The sequence below is a fragment of the Schistocerca serialis genome, chromosome 3, assembly GCF_023864345.2.
Source record: "Schistocerca serialis cubense isolate TAMUIC-IGC-003099 chromosome 3, iqSchSeri2.2, whole genome shotgun sequence".
Lineage (NCBI taxonomy): Eukaryota > Metazoa > Arthropoda > Insecta > Orthoptera > Acrididae > Schistocerca > Schistocerca serialis.
Genome location: NC_064640.1, coordinates 22,533,771 through 22,547,693, shown reverse-complemented (window position 1 = coordinate 22,547,693; position 13,923 = coordinate 22,533,771). Strand labels below are relative to the sequence as shown.

At 42.7% G+C, this 13,923-nt stretch overlaps 1 protein-coding gene across 1 annotated transcript in view; it reads left to right on the top strand.

The window, feature by feature from the left end:
- The window catches only part of LOC126470667 (latrophilin Cirl), a 781,142-nt gene that overhangs the window by 714,664 nt on the left and 52,555 nt on the right, over window positions 1-13,923 (top strand). Inside the window, exons 6-7 of the mRNA XM_050098661.1 lie at window positions 3,494-3,702; window positions 3,769-3,811. Of these exons, the coding sequence (XP_049954618.1) occupies window positions 3,494-3,702; window positions 3,769-3,811 (252 nt within the window). The remainder of the gene's footprint in view (window positions 1-3,493; window positions 3,703-3,768; window positions 3,812-13,923) is intronic.

Sequence of the window (13,923 nt, the reverse complement as noted above, 5' to 3'; positions counted from 1 at the left end):
TTCATGAATAAATATTTTGTAAATAGTCTTCACGGGATTGCCGCCCGATCACGTTGTGCAAAATCCGATCGCCTCGTGGTCCCGTTGTCAGACGCAAATGCGACCATCTCATTCGAAACTCTGAAGATTTCACAGGTCGCCTGAAAACCATTAGATTGCAATCATCGGATCTGTTAGTAAGTTTCGATGTTGTGTCTTTATTTACAAAGGTGTCCTTGCAGGAATCTTTGGAGCTCATAAGCAACAAGTTTGAGGAGGACATAGTAGCATTATTCAAACACGTGCTTACTTCAACATACTTCTTATTTCAAGACCAATATTTTGAACAAGTGGACGGTGTCGCCATGGGAAGCCTCTGTCTCCTGTGGTGGCCAACTATTTTATGGAGGACTTTGAAGAAAAAGCACTACAGTCAGCCACTCTCAGACCCTCTTGTTCTCTGCGGTATGCGGATGACAACATTTCTGGTGTGGCCACATGGACTATATACTCTACCTAAGTTTCTTCAGCATCTGAATTCGCTCCATCCGAATATAAACTTCACTTACCTTTTCTTGATGTCTCGGTACGAAGGAAAGCAGATGGAACCTTGGGACACAGCGTCTGCCGCAAGCCAACGCATACAACAGATCTATATCTACAGGCCACAAGCTGCCATCATTCTGCACAATGCAGTAGTGCATTACGCACGTTAGTTCATAGAGCACACGTGGTATCTGTTGGGTTCGGTTAAGGATGACCTTGGACTGAGGAAATGTGGCGTGACAAGATTCCTTGTCATTGTGGGGCAGCGTATATAGGCCAGACATGCCGCACAGTAGAAGAACGCTCCGATATACGCCTTCGTCAACAGCAAAAGTCGGCAATTGCGGAACACTGCCTGAATACATGACGTCGTATGATTTATGAAAAGACGGAATTTTTATCCACGGCATCATCTTTCTGGGACTGCGTCATTAAGGAAGCAATACATATCCGCACAGCCGATAATCTCATCAACAAGGGTACGAGATTTCAACTGAGCACAGCCTGGAACCCTGCATTGGCTGCTATTAAATCGCGACGCGAATATCAAGATTCTTCGCTAACAGGCCCGTCATAACACTGGCCTAGTACGGCCGTTGGCGAGTAACGTCTGGCCGCACTGTTCACAAACGCAGCTACAGCGCACGTGCGGGAGAGCCGCTCTGCGATTTTCGACAGGGGGAGTTTGAATAGGGCAAATCACTGCGCATGCGCGATTTCTGCGGCTGCACATTCTTATTCTTCGCGCGCGTGTTCTAAAAACGGGGCGTCGGCGTGCGGATACCGTCAGTCGTACCTATCCACGAGCAAGGTTGAACCACCTGAAGATGGCGGACAGTTGCTCCGAGGAAATATTGTGGAATTTGCACAACGTGATCCGGCGGCAAACCCGTGAAGACTATTTACAACACATCCGCAGGGAAAGCTTGAAGAGTCACAATAAATATTTTCTCGCAGCTGTCTTGTTACCACCTTGCTACATCTCGATGCTTAACGGCAATCTCACTGAACGTGTGCGAAGTGCATGTTTCTGTCGTCCATTGGAATGACATTACGTATTCTAAAGCGTTCAGATCCTCTAGTAGGCGAAGCATTTCGCGGGGTGGCGTAGCTTCAACATTCCCAATGTACCAAAGTCACAAATCCATTATATGAAGGCTGGGAGCTACCTAGCTGTCGGGAAAATTCTTAAGGGTGTCTCTCGGGACCGCTTTCGTCCGTATTTTGTATTACTGATGAACGGTGGCTGTTTCAGCTATTTTAGTAAATGGGGAATTATCAGTGCAAACATCCCACCAATAAGTATCGTTTCTGCAGCGCAGTGAAAGATCCTCCACATGTCACAACGGTAAAGCTTTTGTCTTTGTCTTGGGTGTCTAGTCTTCAAAGGTATCTGTAAAATTATTATTAACTTCTCAGATATTTCGATTGCAATGCTATGTACAGAAGTTAACTTCTGTGTGTGACGTAACGTATCAAATAAGAAATTATTTGCCACGACTTCAATCTTCCTCCGCAGTTTCTACGTCTTGAAACTAGGCACTAATGGTCGGAAATGAGTATTGATAGCGGTACGAAGTTTCGAATGAGGACTACGAGTGTTCGTAAATTGCTTATATTTCGTAACAAGCAACTGCCTGCCTCATCGACACGACCTTTAAAAGTAATAATTTAGTTGCCACGGTGGAGTTTGTCATTGTTTACAGCTCGTGACTGGTTTTCAAACATGATGGAGCATTATTCATTGCAGGAACTTTGCAGACGCACTCGAAGTCCGGAAGGCCGAACGGATGTACAGAGCAAAATTTAATAATAAGAAATTTATCTCCGTCTATGAAAACTTACGATGACATCTGTCCTTTAAGCCACAGAGAGAGGATTAAGACTCTCGGCAAAAAACAGTTGTCACGGTTCATAATGCTGACAGCGGTTGTCCCTGCCTCTACCAGCTGTTACAGTAACTTTCTGGAGCAGGTGTGTGCCAAGAATGGTTCAAATGGCTCTGAGCACTATGGGACTTAACTTCTAAGGTCATCAGTCCCCTAGAACTTGGAACTACTTAAACCTAACTAACCTAAGGACATCACACACATCCATGCCCGAGGCAGGATTCGAACCTGCGACCGTAGCGGTCACGCGGTTCCAGACTGTAGCGCCTTTAACCGCTTGGCCACCCCGGCCGGCTGTGCCAAGAAAGATCATAATTTGGAAGAGAGAGATTGCGTCTGCAGTTGGCTTCTTACTACTCTGTCTGTTGAAGTTCACGATGTATGTCTAAGAATGAGTATAGAAAATTGCCAAGATTATGTCAAAAATGTGCTTTCCAGCCTGTTAACGTTCAATTTTCTCCAGGAAAAAAGATGAGTTTTAATTCTTACGATAGTAGTTGAAGGATAAAACTAAGATTCCTTCGAGGCTGTAAACTTTTTGTCAAAATTAAAAACTTAGTGATGTTCATTACAGGACCGTTTCGGCTTGTCAGCTGATACATATACATGTGCTACGACAGCCTTTATGCACTGACCACTCCCCTCGATTTGATATACGTATAATTCGACGGACACGTTAGCATCTGTAGATTAGAGTCCGCCTCGGTAATGAGGGGTTAGCGCGGCGGATTACTAAGCGAAGTAGCCTGGGTTCGAGTCCCGACCCGGTCGGAGATTTTCTCCGCTCGGGGAGTGCGTCAAGCGTTGTCCTTACGTTCGTATCGTCGTTAACTGACAAGAATTCGTACAATTTCGTATCGTCTTTCCATTATTGAGATGACTGAACGGACACGAAACGCAAGCCAATAAATTGGGGGAAAATATGTACAAGAGAGGAAATATGCGTCGATGTCGCACAGAAAAAGTTTACAGCTCGAGTGTTTTATCCTCAGTGGAATTCTTCTTAGTGTGGCGCCTGGCGCGAAGAAAGACTGTCGGCCAGGGAACGGCAGGTTTGACGTGCGTGTATTCCTCCACAGCGACGACGACGACGGACCGGCCGAGCCCGCCCTGGCTGACGACGTCGCAGCCGTCGCCCTGGAGCACGGTGCGCGTGGAGGCGCCGCTGCCGCCGCCCCCGCCCCCGCAGCCGCAGCCGCCGGCCGCCCCCGCCCCCGCGGACACGGCGCTCGTCCCCGGCACTCTGCCGGCCCTGCCGCCGTCCCCCGTCACGCAGTCGCCGCCCCCGCCTCCGCCGCCCCCGATGGTGCCCGTGCCGGTGCCGCAGACGCCGCCGCCTCCGCCGCCCCCGCAGCCACAGGACACGGCGACGGTGGTTCCTCCCAGCACGTCTACAGGTAGGCCGCGGACTAGCTCTTTTCGTACCCCTCCCCCCCCCCTGCTTCTTTCTTGAGTTTTTATCTTTTGTTTTCGCGTGCGATTTGGGCAATTACTTCTCTAACTACGTCTCTATTGTTCAACTCCGTACTGACAAGCAACCAACACCCGTTGCAGTGTAGTAGTGGTGGAAAACCCAACAGAACTCTTCAAACTTCATCTTGACGCGAATTTCCTTAGGAAAGTTCACAGCTTGCGCCCTTATTTACTCGAACAATAAATATACATCGAGGTGACAAAAGTCGTGGGATACCTTCTAATATCGTGTAAGACCTTCGTTTGCCCGCCGTAGTTCAGCAACTAGACGTGACACGGACTCGACAAGTTGTTGTAAGTCTCCTGCAGGAATATAGCCGTCCATAGTTGCCAAAGTGTTGCTGGTAGGAGGTTGTGCACGATCTGACATCGCGATTATGTCGCATACGTGTTCGATGGGATTCGTGTCCGGTGATCTGGGTGGCTAAATCATTCGCTCGAATTGTCCAGATTGTTCTTCAAATTAATCGGGAATAACTGTGGCTCAGTGACATGACGCATTGTCATCCATAAAAATTCCGTTGTTGCTTGGGAACATCGAGTGTTGGGGTGTGCGCCACACTCGAGCCCTACCGTCAGCTCTTACCAACTGAAATCTGGACTCGTCTACATCTACATCCATACTCCGCAAGCCACCTGACGGTGTGCGGCGGAGGGTACCTTGAGTACCTCTATCGGTTCTCCCTTCTATTCCAGTCTCGTATTGTTCGTGGAAAGGATTGTCGGTATGCCTCTGTGTGGGCTCTAATCTCTCTGATTTTATCCTCATGGTCTCTTCGCGAGATATACGTAGGAGGGAGCAACATGCTGCTGGACTCCTCGGTGAAGGTATGTTCTCGAAACTTTAACAAAAGCCCGTACCGAGCTACTGAGCGTCTCTCCTGCTGAGTCTTCCACTGGAATTTATCTATCATCTCCGTAACGCTTTCGCGATTACTAAATGATCCTGTAACGAAGCGCGCTGCTCTCCGTTGGATGTTCTCTATCTCTTCTATCAACCCTGTCTGGTACGGATCCCACACTGCTGAGCAGTATTCAAGCAGTGGGCGAACAAGCGTACTGTAACCTACTTCCTTTGTTTTCGGATTGCATTTCCTTAGGATTCTTCCAATGGATTTCAGTCTGGCATCTGCTTTACCGACGATCAACTTTATATGATCATTCCATTTTAAATCACTCCTAATGCGTACTCCCAGATAATTTATGGAATTAACTGCTTCCAGTTGCTGACCTGCTATATTGTAGCTAAATGATAAAGGATCTATCTTTCTATGTATTCGCAGCACATTACACTTGTCTACATTGAGATTCAATTGCCATTCCCTGCACCATGCGTCAATTCGCTGCAGATCCTCCTGCATTTCAGTACAATGTTCCATTGTTACAACTTCTCGATATACCACAGCATCATCTACAAAAAGCCTCAGTGAACTTGCGATGTCATCCACAAGGTCATTTATGTATATTGTGAATAGCAACGGTCCTACGACACTCCCCTGCGGCACACCTGAAATCACTCTTACTTCGGAAGACTTATCTCCATTGAGAATGACATGCTGCGTTCTGTTATCTAGGAACTCTTCAATCCAATCACCCAATTGGTCTGATAGTCCATATGCTCTTACTTTGTTCATTAAACGACTGTGGGGAACTTGCGGAAGTCAAGAAGCACGGCATCTACCTGTGAACCCGTGTCTATGGCCCTCTGAGTCTCGTGGACGAATAGCTGGGTTTAACACGACCGTCTTTTTCGAAACCCATGCTGATTCCTACAGAGTAGATTTCTAATCTCCAGAAAAGTCATTATACTCGAACATAATACTCATGTGACCAGGGCGCGGTTTTCCAGTCGTCTGGGGCCCAAAGGATACGGTCGCGAGCCCGGGAGAGGCGCTGCAAAGCTACTCGCGTCGGTCGTCTGCTGTCATAGTCCATTAGCTTCAACTTTCGCCGCAATGTCCTAAAGTATAAGTTCATCGTAAGACGCGCATTGATTTCTGCGGCTATTTCACGCAGTGTTACTTGTCTTTTAGCACTGACAACTCTACGCAAACGCCGCTGCTCTCGGTTGTTAAGTGAAGGCTGTCGGCCACTGGGTTGTCTGTGGTTAGAGGTAATGCCTGAAATTTAGTATTCTCGGCACGCGCTTGACACTATGGATCTCGGAATATTGAATTCTCTAACAATGTCTCATAGAACATTAAAAAAAGAAGTACATGTAAATAGGATTCGGCAAACCTGAAAAACGAAAATACACTGAAGCACTATCAACTAGAAACAGACAAGAAAACAAATACACAGGGCTGCAAAGAAATCCAAAGCAGCTGGGAAAAAATAAAAACTGGTATTTTAGAAGCAGCAGAAGAAGTAATAGGAAAAGAAAGGACAGAGAAAAGGAAGGAATGGATCACTAATGACCTACTAAATATGATGGAAGAAAGAAGGAAATTAAAAAAAATTCTGAGAAGAAGGAAGACCAAGAGGAATACAAGAGTCTGAAAAACAGAATCAACAGAGAGGCAAAACAAGCAAGAGAAAAATACCTTGATGATCTCTGTATTTCAGTTGAGGACAACATGAGCAAGGGAAATATCGACAAGGCCTATAAATGTGTGAGACATTGCTTTGGAGACAGAAGAAACAAGTGTAGGGCTGTGATGGATGAAAATGGCAATATGTTGGATGACGATGATGGAGTTGCAAGAAGATGGAAACAATGTATAATGTACAGCGGACCAGACCTGCCTGAAAACATCATGGAAGAAGAAACAGAAGTAGATGCACACAACATAGGTGAACCTATATTAAAGGAAGAGTTTGAACTAGCTCTGAAAAAATTGAAAAACAACAAATCGCCTGGTATAGACAATATCCCAGCCGAACTTCTGAAATCTGGAGGAGCAAAACTGAATCAGGAGTTGTATAATCTTGTTTTCAACATGTACGAGCAGGGTAAAATTCCTTCAGACTTTGAGAAAAACATTATGATCCCCATTCCAAAGAAGGCAAATGCTACAAGAAGTGAAAATTATAGGACGCTCAGCCTAGTTACGCACGCCTCTAAAATATTAACCTCAATTATCCTAAAACGCATAGAACAAAAGGTCGAAGCTACACTCTCCGAAGACCAGTTTGGATTCCGGAAAGATAGAGGAACCAGAGAAGCAATATTTGCTCTAAAACTAATAATAGAGAAACGACTAGATAAGAACCTGAAAACATACATAGCTTTCGTAGATGTAGAGAAAGCCTTTGATAATGTTAAATGGAATAAGATGTTTGAGGGTACTCAAAAAAGTAGGAATAGACCATAAAGATATAAAAATGATATGGAACCTGTACAAAAACGAGACAGCAGTTATCCGTGGACGGACAAACCAAGAAGAGGTGCAGATACAGAAAGGTGTCCGACAAGGTTGCGCACTATCCCCTGTTATCTTTAACGTATACATTGAAGAGGCGCTGAAAAAAGTAAGAGAAAATTCACAGACAGGTGTAGTAATTCATGGCCAACGAATAGATATGATAAGATATGCCGATGATATAGCTGTCCTGGCTGAAAGTGAAGAAGATCTTGTAGTCCTCCTGAATAGAAATGGTTCAAATGGCTCTGAGCACTATGCGACTTAACATCTATGGTCATCAGTCCCCTACAACTTAGAACTACTTAAACCTAACTAACCTAAGGACAGCACACAACACCCAGTCATCACGAGGCAGAGAAAATCCCTGACCCCGCCGGGAATCGAACCCGGGAACCTGTGCGCGGGAAGCGAGAACGCTACCGCACTCCTGAATAGAATGGGTAAAGTTATGGATGAAGAATATAATATGAGAATTAATAAAGCAAAAACAAAAGTAATGGCAGCGACAAAGAAGATCAAGTGAAAGTCCAAGTTCATGTAGGCAATGAACTGCTTGAACAAGTTGATAAATTTACTTATCTGGGCAGTAATATTACCAGGGATGGAAGGAGCAAGGCAGAAGTGAGAAGTAGAATAGCTCAAGCAAAGGCTGCTTTTAACAAGAAGAAAAACATTTTAACATCTAAGAGCATCAGCCTTGAAATCAGGAAAAGAGTTTTGAAATCATATGTGTGGAGTGTGGCATGCTGTGGGTGTGAAACATGGACTCTCGGGACAGAGGAAGAGCAGAAGCTAAATTCTTTTGAAATGTGGTGCTATAGATGCATGCTCAAAATAAAATGTATCGACAAGGTCACAAACGAAGTGGTTCTGGAAAGAGCAGGTGAGAAGAGAAGCTTCTGGAGTTACATTGTTGAAAGAAGAGTGCAATTTACAGGCCATCTATTAAGACATAAAGGACTCCTGAACACAATCATAGAGGGATATGTCGAGGGAAAAAGACCAAGAGGAAGACCACGACTGAGGTACATGGATCAAATCGTGAAAGATGTGGGATGTAACACCTATAAAGAAATGAAGAGAAAAGCTGAAAGACGCACAGAATGGAGACAAGCTGCCATTGTAGCTGTTGCAAACCAATCCTTGGATTGACCACTACAGAAGAAGAAGTCTCATACGTCTAGCTCCAAATACCATTCCGCGTTCAAAGCATGTTAATTCCCGTCTTGTGACCATAATAAAACATGAGAAACGTTTTCACGTAAATCACGTGAGTACAAATGACTGCTCGACCACTGCAGTGCCTTTTGTACCTTGTGTACGCGTTGCTACCTCCACTGCGCATCCTTTGACTTTTGTCACATCAGTGTATGGTTCAAATGGCTCTGAGCACTATGGGACTCAACTGCTGAGGTCATTAGTCCCCTAGGACTTAGAACTAGTTAAACCTAATTAACCTAAGGACATCACAAACATCCATGCCCGAGGCAGGATTCGAACCTGCGACCGTGGCGGTCTTGCGGTTCCAGACTGCAGCGCCTTTAACCGCACGGCCACTTCGGCCGGCTACACATCAGTGTAGTCTGAGGATTCCGTCTCGAGGTAAACATAAGCTCTCGTTTTTCTATTTTTAACCTGTTCCCCGTCGTTAGTATCACTCCGTCTTCAGGCCACAAGTGGCCCATCGGGACCATCCGACCGCCGAGTCATCCTCAGGTGAGGATGCGGATAGGAGGGGCGTGTGGTCAGCACACCGCTCTCCCGGTCGTTACGATGGTTTTCTTTGACCGGAGCCGCTACTATTAGGTCGAGTAGCTCCTCAGTTGGCATCACGAGGCTGAGTGCACCCCGAGAAATGGCAACAGCGCATGGCGGCTGGATGGTCACCCATCCAAGTGCCGGCCACGCCCGACAGCGGTTAACTTAGGTGATCTCACGGGAACCGGTGTATCCACTGCGGCAATTCACTTTATTCTACTGAACAACACATGTGCTCTCTGTCTTTCGCTGCACAGCTGTTAGTTTAACACAGTTCGTCATCTGCTATTTTTTACTATTGTCTTCTCTTGGAAACCAATTTATTTACCAAGATCGCTACGTTAACGCAACTACTGGATTGCTGGTTTCGGCAATAGGTATTGCCACCCTCATAACCATAAAACCGCACAGTGCTAGTGCTCACACCACAATATGCATAAAAAAGTCGAGGCATTACAATGCATATTATGCATATCGTGTAGTCCTCATATGACAGAGCACTGTAAGTATTTTGCGACATAACTACTATTGCCGCACACACACAGTGAGAACGTGGCAAACTGAGTTACAGCGTCATCTGCACTGCACGAAGTGGACACGCGACAACATGAAAAACAAAATCTTCTGGTAAATACAATAAAGGAAGACCACTGGTCATGATGTCACATTACCAACATTTGTGCGGGTTAAGAGAGGAAAACAGGAAACTATGTGTTGCTCGAGACGGAGTCTTCGAGATATATTTCTAACTTAAAACCTCGGGTTTGGCCGTTTGCTTGCTGGTCATTCGGATCATAGAACTGGAGGAGCACTTGCATTGTCCTGTAAACATCGGCAGTCGTTGCTTTCATTATTAGCCTCCTCTTTTGGAAGGTTTTACTGCATGTTTTGCCTAACGTCAGCAATATATCCCTCTCTTCCATTGGGAAATTAGGAAAAAGTGCAGTTGTTTCGGTATCTCGGCTGATATAAAACGCTATTAGTTTTAATCATTGGAAAAAAGTCACTCCTTTACATACCTCCACTTGTCGAAAACGTATTTTTGATATCTTAATCCGTATCCGTCCACTGTTGTGTTTCCCACGGCTTCCGAAAATCACTGAGACAAACGCGAATGAGCCGTGTTTTCTCAATAACGCAACGTGACATTTCCTTGTCCGCAAGTACAAAGCAATTCAAAGCTACGTAAGTCAAAAGTCACACCAAAATCAAAACTTACACTTAAACAGAATACGTCGCCTTAAATGCCATGTAACTATACACGTTTCGTTGTACTGGATTAAAACATCAGTGGTCCGGAAGCAAACATATTTACCATTTTGGTTGGGTCGTGCGAGGGCGTGCTGAAAAGTAGTGCCCCCGAATTTTTTATGTGAAAACTCTTAAAGCTTTTTAAATAAAACAGATTTTATTAACATTCTGCATCTTCCTCTTTCATGTCTACGTATTTATTTCTCAACATATTCACCCTAGCAATGAACACATTTCTCCCAACGAGAGACCAGCTCCTTGATACCGTCACTGCATAATGTTTAACATCGTTGACGGAACCATAACCTGACATCTGCTTGCACCGCTTCATCACTAGCGACTATGATGAAATCAACATTACCATAATGAAATGTTGCTCCTCAGAACCTTGTGACACACTGAGTTCCTTACGTAATGAATCCCTCCACTGTGGTACTTTTCCAGACAGCTTTAAGTATGCTATTGTCAAACCATTACAGAAGAAAGGAGACAAATCGTCAGTGGAAAACTTCCGTCCCATTTCATTATTGGCAATATTTTCAAAAGTGTTTGAAAGGGTTATGTACAATAGATTTTATGAACACTTACTACAGAAAAATATTCTCATTCGCAATCAGTTTCGATTTCGGAAAGGATTATCAACTGATCAAGCTAATTCACTTTTACAGATGATATATTAGAATCAATAAATCAATAGTTATTACCACTTGGAATATTCCGTGATCTGGCTAAAGCTTTTGATTGTGTTAAGTAAGATATCCTTATACAAAAGTTAAAATATTATGGGATAACAGGAGTAGCAGGCTCATGGTTCTCATCCTGTCTTTTTAACAGATTAGATTAGATTAGATTTACTTTCATTCCAATTGATCCGTAGTGAGGAGGTCCTCCAGAATGTGGAACATGTCAGAAAAACAACAATACATGACAAATATTTACAACTAAAACAAATAAGCTAATGTACCATTCCACAGGTCGCAAGTGGAATGATCATCATTTTTTAATGAACACTAAGAGTCATTTTACAAATACTAATGCACTGAATTTAAAATAAAAAAGTTTTTTATTTATTTATAAGGTAATAAACATGTAATACAACTACTGTAATACTTATTTACAATGAACACATTACTGCACTGAAATGGTGCAGAAGTTAGATTATACGTACACACACACACACACACACACACACACACACACACACACACACACACAAATTTTCAATGAACACATTACTGAACTGAAATTGTGCAGAAGTTATGTTGTACTTATATACAAATCAGTTGGTTTTACTAAGAAATTCATCATTGGAGTAGAAGGCGTTGGACACCAATAAATCCTTTAGGCTTCTCTTAAACTGAATTTCATTGGTTGTTAAGCTTTTTATGGCTGCTGGCAAGTTATTGAAAATGTGTGTTCCTGAATAATGCACACCTTTTTGTACAAGACTAAGTGACTTTAAATCCTTGTGAAGATTATTCTTATTTCTAGTATGGATTCCATGAATTGAGCTGTTGAAAAAGTGATATATTTTTAATGACAAATTTCATTAAGGAATAAATATATTGGGAAGCAGTAGTTAGTATCCCTAGTTCCCTAAACAGGCTTCTGCAGGATGTTCTTGAGTTCACACCACATATAACTCTTACTGCACATTTTGTGCCCGGAAAACTTTAGCTTGGCTTGATGAATTACCCCAAAAAATAATCCCATATGACATTATGGAATGAAAGTAAGCATAGTATGCCAGCTTTTTCATTTTTATATCCCCTATGTCTGACAAAATTCGCATCGCAAACAGAGATTTGTTAAGATGCTTCAGCAGTTCTGTGGTGTGCTCCTCCCAGTTGAGTTTATTATCAAGCTGTAATCCCAAGAATTTAACACTGTCCACTTCTTCTATCTTCTTGTCATCGTATGTTAGACAGATACTCTTGGGACACCCCTTACAAGTTCTGAACTGCATGTAGTGTGTTTTTTCAAAGTTTAGTGACAAAGAATTGGCTAGGAACCAGTGATTAATGTCCACAAATATTTTATTGGCTTATCTTTCTAAGACTACACTTGATTTGCTATTTATTGCAATGTTTGTATCATCGGCAAACAAAACAAACTTGGCATCTGGTAATGTTACTGATGAAAGGTCATTGATATACACAAGAAAAGGTAAGGGTCCCAAAATGGAACCTTGTGGGACCCCACATGTAATTAGTTCCCAGTTGGATGATGCCTGATAGCTTGATACATGTCTCTTTCCTAATAACACCCTTTGTTTCCTGCCAGAGATATATGATCTGAACCATTTTGCAGCATTTCCTGTTACACTATAATATTGTAGTTTACTTAAAAGGATATTGTGATTTACACAGTCAAATGCCTTTGACAGATCACAGAATATACCGGTTCCCTGCAATTTTTTGTCTAATGAATTAAGCACATTTTCACTGTAAGTGTAGATAGCCTTCTCAATATCAGAACCTTTTAGAAATCCAAACTGTGACTTTGACAGTTTGTTATTTGAGATAAGATGTTTGTGTGTCTGTATCAGGCTTACCACGCAACAATAGTCATTCAGAATATGAAACCATCAGACAAGGAGTGCCTCAGCGCTTTATTTTAGGTCCCTTGTTGTTCCTACTATATATTAATGACCTTCCATATGCAGTGTCACAAAATGCAAATTTTGTCTTATTTGCAGATGATACAAGTATTCGTATAAAAAACGTTACCCGCGATCTCACTGAGCAATCAGCTAATGAAATGTTTGTATCAATGGGTGGTTGTCAGCAAATGGATTGTCACTGAATTTTGACAAGACCCAGTACATACAGCTAAGTGCGTCACAAAGAATACCTATTCCTATAAGTATAATGTATTCGAACATTGAAATTAAAGCTGTAGACAGTATCAAAATTTTAGGGCTACAATTTGACTACAACCTAAACTGGAAAACTCACACTCTAGACTTAATGAAACGCCTTAGTTGAGCTACATTTGAAGTATGCATGATAGCAGAAATGGGCGCTTTAAAAATGAAGAAGTTAGTTTATTCGGCCTACTTCCATTCACTAATAAGTTATGGAATCACCTTTTGGGAAACTCCTCTCACAATGAGAACATTTTCAAAATCCAGAAACGAGTCTTTAGAATTATATCCGGTGTCAGTCCTAGATCATCATGCAGAGACCTCTTTAAGAAACTTGGTATTCTAACTACTACTTCTCAGTACATATACTCTGTGATGTCCTTTGTCATTTCCAACATGTCTCTTTTTACACAAAATAGTTCAAAACATGATTATAATACCAGAACCAAAAACAATCTGTATAAGGACTATAAAAGCTTAACATTAGTACAAAAGGAGTGAAATACATGGGTACTCATACATTCAATAACTTACCAGAACATATCAAAGGTCTTGTAAGCGATAAAGATCGCTTTCAGAGGGAATTGAATAACTTCATTAGAATTGTACAATATCCATGTACGTGAGTAAAAAAAAATAAATAAATAAATAAAATAAAGACCTTTTACTCTTTCCACATCCCAGAGACTTCCCTCCAAGGGATCCATGGAAAACGATAGATGTAATGTAAGGTAAAGTCCTGAAAAGTGTTCCTTAAGCTTTGCAAGCGGATGAAAATTGGATGGTACCAAGTTTG